This window comes from Myzus persicae, unplaced genomic scaffold (assembly GCF_001856785.1).
Source record: "Myzus persicae strain clone G006 unplaced genomic scaffold, MPER_G0061.0, whole genome shotgun sequence".
NCBI lineage: Eukaryota > Metazoa > Arthropoda > Insecta > Hemiptera > Aphididae > Myzus > Myzus persicae.
Genome location: NW_019104089.1, coordinates 691221 through 700090, shown reverse-complemented (window position 1 = coordinate 700090; position 8870 = coordinate 691221). Strand labels below are relative to the sequence as shown.

Here is an 8870-nt window from a genome sequence, read left to right as displayed (position 1 = left end):
TCTCTTTCAAGCCTCACTAGCCTCTCCAGAACCAATACACACCAATTGACGTAGCTAGTAAAATACAAAACGCATATATTATAGCCCCCCCCCCCCTCGCTGGTAAACAAACATCAGACCATTGTAATATAGAAGGCAACGAACATGCTGAAAAGAACTCCAAACTAGCTCATTTGCATGGGAATATGTGGACAAATATAACGATGTGAGACAGTGCAGAAATAGGCAGAAGATAACGATAAATCTTTAGTCGCCTATCCAAAGGTTACACTCCTTGTATATACTAAATGTTAGTCATTGTTAGTCAAATGTATGTCATTGGTTATAGTGCTAGGTGGAGGAGAGGAAACAACCCACATATTCTATTCTTGAGCAATAATTTAAAACAACAAGCCGTCGTAAACGTTAACAAACCCATCCATCACTTAAAGCACAGTCCACACCGTGTGAAATTCTAGCTAGGATTGGACCCCTGGGAGTTTCTTTTAAGAGAAGATTAAACTTCAAAAAAGGTAAATTTGACTGATTCCTAAAGGGAACTAGACTCTGAATTAAAATCAATACCTGTAATCTGACACGGCAGCCATTACGAAGACAGGCACTGCAGCGACCGGTCAACGATTTTACCAACTACCACCACAGGTTACGACAAAGCAATACTGTCGATTTATCCGCCCCGCTGCAAAGGCACAAAGTTTGTACGAAAAGTCAAATCAAGCTGGACAAGTAATGGCCGCAGGCGATCGCTTCGCTCTCTTGCGTGTACCGTCGTACTAACACCATCGACCACTGTCGTCGTATTTCAGGGCACAATCCCATCCAACAGTAGAACATTATTAATAACGTTCAAACTATCGTCGACCATTCATTCGCCAAGCGATAATTTGTTTTGATCTTACTTAAACTCAATAAATAAAACGATTTTTTACATTTCCCAAAAAAACGTTTGAGCGTGTTCGTCGGTGCACCTTCTACCACATTTTCATACTCCACACCACGACCGGCTTAGTGCCCCAACCAGCACCACCGTAGCAGTGTCAAGTATATGCTCTTTATTGAAATATCTAAAAAACGTTTCGAGAAAACATATCACTAGTGGTTGCAAAGTAAATTAATAAACTACATTTCAGGCGTACCCCTGAAGAAATCAGAAGATTTCGAAACGTACACAGAACCTCTCAATGGAAGTCCTTTCTGTACAGAAACTTCTGAAAACGGTGAATGACTCCAAGACAAAGCGGAAATACTGGCAATCGCTTCTAAACGAAATGGACATGAATTATAACACCAAAAAAGTAGTGAGGCCTCATTAAGACAAATTGGCTCACCAGCTACTCCTTAATGGTAAGTCTAAACAAGTGAATGAAAAAGGGAAAAGTAGAAATTGAATAAGAATAAACAAAACTATGGGTTACGTCCATCAACGCTAACATAACGTAACCACTTGGAAGAAGATCCAACAATCAAAATCCTCAAGAACAGGGTAGTTACAGGCGAGGACGACATCTTGATTGAATAGGTAAAAAAATTTCGGACAGGGTACCAGGAATGAGTTCTTTGACTTCTTTAACGAAATAGTGAACATTTACTAGATACTTAAAATATGGAAAAAACCAAATATTATTGCACCTCTAAAACTCTAAATCTCTATCACGCCATTCATTGATTTTTCTTGCTGACGTAGCTGTTGTATTTGCAAAGATCTTCGTCTTAATTGGAGGGCGATACCTCTAGACGTTTTGAGATCCGTAGAAACACAGTGGGCCAGTGAAACGTCCGATAACGTACTAAAAATATCATCTACTTTCTACAATCTCAATAACATTGGATTTAGGTGAATCGGCAGAAGTTGAAAAATTCTGTGGATTACGAAATATCTGAAGATTCTGGAGTTTCTGTAAATTCTGGAATTTCTGAAGATTCTGAATTTTGTTCATTTCTCAGAGTTTGTGCTCTAGTTGGGACTCTGATTCTACCCAATGCTTTGTATTGTCACGTCCTGGCTTACATTGAATATTATAATGGTATTCCTCTAGTTTAAGCCTCCGTTATACTCGATGATCTGTAACAATGAAGAATTCTTAACCCAGTAAATAGGGTCGAGATTGTTTAACTCCCCAGACGATAACACACAATTCTTTAACTGTTGTGCTATAATTTTGTTCAGCTTGATTTAATGTTCGTAAAGCATAGACAATTGGAGGATCTTTTCCAATTGTACCTTGTGATAACAGTATAACACACATGATATTGCATAATTGCTAGAATCACATGTAAGATTGAAGTGAAGGTCCTTTTTTGAATTATGAAGTGAGTGGTAGTGATCTTTCCATAATGAGGTATGAATGATTTTCTAACTATTTCTTTTTCTCTAGCCGCTTGAATGACGTTGAATAAAGAATCTGGGTTTCAAACTTTAATGTAATTTCTTAGGTCTTAAGAGACCTAAACCTTAATCCTAAACCTTTGACGAATACTTGTAGAGTTTATCTTTATATTGACATCTCAAATGCTTATGCTACCTCAACCGAGCATCCTAGAATCTCCTGTTTGATAATGATATTCTAAAGAGCTTCTGCTTCCTTTGAGTAAGTTAAAATGTTCATTTCCCAATTTTTATTGCATACAAGGACTGGTATAAGTGATGGGTTGCTCTTTATGGTTCTAAATTCGATTTAAGAAGATCTCTTAGTTCTTCCCAAGTCTCAAAAGTCTGATATCTGACCATTTGTTGAGCTTTACTGCTTAATCGAGTTTGAATCAATTGTACTAACAATGGAATAGCTAGTATTTGCCGTGCTAGACACAGGAAAATCACAATTCTCTGGAATTCTTCTCTCTACTTATCTCTCTTAACGACAACTATTCTTTTCAGCCTTAATATTCTGATTCGAGGTTCTACGCCTCAAAACAGCTGGCGTGGGTACCAATAATTAATATTAGGTTTTATTTTTTTTTTTTTTATGTCTTCTATGAGAATACCGGCGATTACAGTAATGTACATGTTATACGCGTATTATACGCGTTATCTGTGTATTAATGTACATAACGATATTACGTACCGTTTGTTTACATCGGTGACGGTGTCGATTTCACGGCCATGACCCAGTTGATTCGCGGCGGTGAGTACACCACGACCATGGAGGTGATTTCACGGTCACGACTTAGTTTCTTCTCGGCGGAATTAATGGTCAATTAGTCACTGTGGGGTGCTCAAATCGTAGTTCCGCTCGTTTGCACTACTGGAGAAGGTTACCTCCACACGCAACCAGTTGTTTTAACCCATGGTGGCCGTTTATCGTCTATTTTGACGGTGATTCAGGCGGTGACTGTACAATAACGCATATTGTACTAGCGGGCGAGTACAGATTATTGCTTTGAAACGCTGACATTATCCTTTCTCACGCTATGCCTAGTAGTGTTCGAACACGTACGCGTTTTCGCGCCACGGTACAGCGGTATACTTCCTCCCGGAGGCGCAATGGGCGCAGGCTGTTCGAGAGGTGGCGTAACCCTCTCCACTGCGGTCCAGCGCTGGGTGGTCTCGGAAAGTACCCGCTGTAGGCCGTTCCGGCGGCTCCAAGCTTTTGGTTTTTGTCTGTTCCTGGAGGCCGAGTTTAACGCAACGTCGTGACCGCTTATCGCCGCCGTTTGCTGAGTGCCAACAAAACCACATGAACGATCGATTATTTGAAGTAATGAAGTATTATTCTGTTGAGTTGTCAGTTTGCGTACCAGTGCCATCGTTCTGCACAATACTTAGTGTTTCGAGAAATGCTAGATTTCTTAAATGATAAATCTGTCACCGTTCCCAGTTTGGTCATGAGGTTGGAAACAGTTCAAGGTCGTATTTTTGTGCATTTGTTTCTGATTAGTTGTAAGATTATGAAATTTAAATATTTATCACAAATATATTTTACATTTTTGTCTTAAATTCATAAATTAGAGTATACCCTATCGTTTTTCCTTACAAAAACAACATTTTTTTTTTACTTTGGTATCGAGGACGTTAGGAGGAACTGCTATTGGCATTGCTACACCAACTGTACGTACTTAACTTTAACCAGTGGGAACAATGTTTTATCTTTTTAAAAATTTAGGTAATTCACATTTGCTTTTTCTTTTGATTAGAAAAAAATCTATTTTCGTGAGGTTATTTTTATTATTAATCGAGAAATTATATTTATATTCATCTAATAAATGTTTAAGAATATGTGTTAGTCGTTATATTAATTAATTTTGACCAATCCTAAAAAATGCAATTTTTCTGGGTTATTAGCTTTACGATTACCATGACTAGAATATTTTTTCAAAACCTACAACACATCATAGGCACTTTAAAAAAATATAATTATTTATACTTTATAAGACAAGCATCTAATATAATATTAAACGACACAAATTAATATAATATAAACTTCATGTGTAGAAAGTAAATAGATACATGGTAATGGTATACATCTTCCATTTTTTTTGTTTTGATCACCTAATATTACTATTTATAACATGTATACACGGGTGTGTTAAAGAGTTAGCAGTTAGCACAGTGGTTTTCAAGCTGGGTGCCTCGGTACACTGGTGTGCCGCACTGCCGCGAGTATCCACTAAGTGTGCCACGGTTTTTCCATAAATTACCGATTGCATTGAATTAGTAATCTAAAAAAAAGGTCAATGCGCTGTGAAAATATTTTGTAGTGTACGGTGTGCCATGTATAATACAAGTTTGAAAACCTGCACTGAGTTAGCATATTACGTACCTATACTAAAAACTACAGTACCATATGACTTGAACTTTACGTGTATCTTTGATAAAGTATAAAAAAAAGTGGTACTCAAAATAATAGATGTATTATATAAAAAATGTTAAAAAATAACCAGACTGATTTCTACAAATAATTCCTTTATTGTTTAAAATTATTAAACCATAAATGTAAAGTTTAGTAAACAAAAATTGTATTAAAAAAATGTATGAAAGACAAAATACAATCATGGTTATTTATTGCCACAATAATAAATATTGATAAGAAAAATAAAAGTGCATTTCAAATATCTTAAACAAGAATTCAAATTTTGGTGGGATTTCGTCATGCATTTGACTTACACAATACGACGGATAATAACTTCACATTATATCACTAACTCGGCTATCTTTTTTTTATCATAAATAAATATATAAATAAATATAAATAAATATATAAATGATAATTTGTTATCTATCTATGTTATATATTATCAGGGGTTAAGTGTGATAATATCCTTCATTCGTGTGATTATTATTCATAGATAATAAAGATATGGATAGGACATATTGGTCTTATCAGCGGTCTTCGAGGGGAACAATTGAGGCCAAATAAAGTATACCTATATTGAGTATCGACTATCAATATAAAGGAGCCTCAATTGCCTTCCCCTCCGGGAACGCGGCCTCAAATGTATTTAACATAGGCGTGGCCTATCCATATCTTTATTATCTATGTTATTATTATTGTTATTCGAAGTTTGTAGTTAGTACTGTTTGTGGGGCGTACAGCTTGGGCACCAGCCACCAACTATAAGCACAGATTACTGATCAATAGAACACTGTATACAGCTGCTGGTGTGTATACACTATACGGTACATTGAATTAGTGTATAGACAAGTATACACAACGAGTGCCTTCATTAATACTCGTACGCGTTATACTACGCTTGTGGTTTGTGTGGATACATTTTAGGTGAGTAAAATATAATACTAACATTCGATGTATTTTATTTAATCAATGTTTCATACTATAGTGAACAGAGTTCAACATTTTTCTGAATACCTTCATCATCAACACAACAATATATTGAAGTACACCGCTACACCTTTAGAAGTAAGTTGAACATCAAAATCAATTTATAAGCCTATTAAAATAATGGTTGTCTGTGAGATATTTACTATGGATAGTTTGTTGATGTCACATGTACAACATAATTGATTGTATCAACTATTGTTGAAGCAAGTGCCTAAATTACCAACACTTTTTGTGTATGTACAATGTAAATACTACCTAGATGTTGCTTCATTTACCAAACTTGTGTATTTTTTCGATGTATTAAGCAATACATATTATGTTTGAAAATTGATTTTAAGAGTTAAAATTATATCAATAACTAGACATCGTCGTCACATTACAAGTTATGATAAATCACTTTTTGTATTTCACGTGTTATCTTAGATTCTGTACTATTTAAATTGCATTAATGTATTAAAATGTAACAACATTTACAATTCATGTAGGTAGCCTTTTTAAATATTTAAATGGTTGATATAATTAGGTAGTTATGATAATTGATATCAACAATAAATTAAATTATTATTGAATGTTGATAGTAGTACACTACTTAGATCTTATTAGTGATTAAAAAGAATCAAACATGTGATGGGTATTTTTCATATTAAATGTATACTACCATTTTATAATTTTCAGACCATGGCATCCTGGTTATTTGGAGTTTCTAAACAATCGGCTGATCAGATAGTTGATACAAAAGACACACCACCTGTTCCAACTGCGGCTAATCCAGAACCTGCGAATACCTTACCTACAATGCCTCAGTTACTATATGATTTACAGCCAACAAAACCAAGTATTCCAGATTTAAAACCTACCAGTATGCTGGACAGTATACCATTTGTTTTATCAAGCCAAATTATCGCGACTACTAAAAACTATAGTTATAATTTAGATAATACAAAAAAACAATTATTATCCATAAAAAAATTGCTTGAGTCAGATGCGTACAATTATGATTTTTCCAATGATAAAAGACTGGTGAGCGATACATCAATGTATTCTACTTAAAATACCACTGTATATAATAAGCAATACAAATGAATATACTACTTAAGCTATTTATGTCTAATAGTATTTCATTGTACAATAATTGATAGTAATCATTAATCAGAACTAAAATTGTTTTGTAGCATTCCAAAATGGCGAGCAATGAACATAAAAACGATAATAATACTGTATTGTTGAATAGTAGTGATAATCGTTGGTTTCATTGCATTTGTTTTAACATTTTTCACTAGACATGACCAACATTTGATTGTTATATCATCGGCTTAGAATAAAAATTCACTCAAATATATTAATTAAATATTTAATATTAGAAAATAATAATAAAAGTAAAAACTTCCCACCGATTTAATCATTGGTATATTTTACCTCAGGAGTCGCCAACCAGTCGATCTTATTATAAATTAATTATTCTAATATAGTAATATCTGTATATGATCACCTGCGTAATCTTAACACACCTTTATGCTTTATATTATACAAAGTAAGGTATTTTATTAGCGAAGAAAAACTTACAATTTTCCATTGGAGAAATAATGAAAGAACAATATTATTATGCTGCATGTAATGATATAATTGGTCACCAGATGCTTTAAAAATGTAATGTGACTACTTTTTAAAGGTTGGCGGCCCCTGTTTTACATTTAATATTTAATTGGATAGTCTATATAATGGATATAATGTATTATTCTATATAAATAATGATTAATGAGTAAGGCTCGGAAGTTGATGCATTTTACGTATTTCTTTGGAACTTTTTAGATCATGCTTTAACTTGCTAAAAATGTGTTTTGATACCTTGTAAAACTGAAAAACTAATATTTTGCATTTTTGTCTTTTTTTTTACTTTTTAAATAATTTTTAATCATTTACCACTAGTTAGTCGAAAGAAAAAATAACGAGTTTATTAAAAACCCAATATTAAATTAAATCTCATTCCTTATCAAATAATATTTAAGAACTAACCTTTAATAATAAACCCAATAGCTTTGCTTATCTTATCATTTCCCATTTACAGATCCCAGCCTTTGAAATTCCTAAATTAGTATCCGATTTTATATCTTTGATTATAGTTATTGTTGCCATCTTTTTATAAGTAATGAATATACATTTTAATATTTTGTTTATTTTTAAATTTTTTTTCAAAATGTCAACTAGTTCTCTTTGCGTGCCCATTTTGAGGTCATTTTTAATGGTTTTACGGTCATCAACTTCCGAGCCCTAAATTAATGAGTTTAAAAATATTATAGTCACATTAATAACCATTTCTTTATTTTTATATTAATGTTTTGTACATATTCTTTAGGTTGATTATATTAAAACTCACTAATTATAGTTTTCGAAATAACAAAATTAATTATGTTCAGTACATCTCTATCTTAAATAAAATAATTGTAATATTATATTATATCAATATGTATTTTTTAGAAAAAAATATTTGTTAATTTAAACGAACATTGTACAATAAATATTCACACTTTAGTATTTATTTTTATTAACATTTCATACTTAGGCAAAGTCGGTAACTCTTGTTAAAACAAAAAAAAATAGTTTTTAATTAAATAAATTACTATCAAAATAATTTGTTTTTTTTTTAACATTCTCTCTATAATTTTTTTTCTTATTCAAGTTATATAATGACACTAGTAAGTAGGTATTTATGACTTATGACTTATGAGTAAACAGGATCTATAAATTTTGGACTTTTAAATTTTAGGAATTTGAAGTATATAAAAACATTCATATTAGTATGGAATAAACCCAAATCAAACTTTAAAAAAATGATATTTATTAGTTTATATTTATTGTTGTCATTTCTCTACAGTTCACAAGAATAATTTGATATAGTTATTAAAATAGTCTATTAAGGATTGGATGAGTCCCATTTATAGCTTTTCTTGTATTAATACTTAATTATTGTAATTTGTAGTTTTAGTAGTTATCAAATAATCCATAATTAATTTTTAGCTTATTACATTTATCTTTTTATATGAATATATTTGTGTACCTTTGTGATTATTATATTATCAAAAGCTGAATGTCGGT

The 8870-nt window shown here is 32.4% G+C and overlaps 1 protein-coding gene across 1 annotated transcript; it reads left to right on the top strand.

Annotated features, from left to right (window-relative positions):
* The first annotated feature begins 5280 nt into the window (after positions 1-5280).
* Positions 5281-8005, top strand: LOC111038590. Its single transcript, XM_022321749.1, has 4 exons — positions 5281-5714; positions 5776-5855; positions 6453-6797; positions 6950-8005. The coding sequence occupies exons 3-4, from the start codon at positions 6456-6458 to the stop codon at positions 7055-7057; spliced, it is 450 nt and encodes a 149-aa protein (XP_022177441.1). The 5' UTR covers positions 5281-5714; positions 5776-5855; positions 6453-6455; the 3' UTR covers positions 7058-8005.
* The last annotated feature ends 865 nt before the right edge of the window (positions 8006-8870 follow it).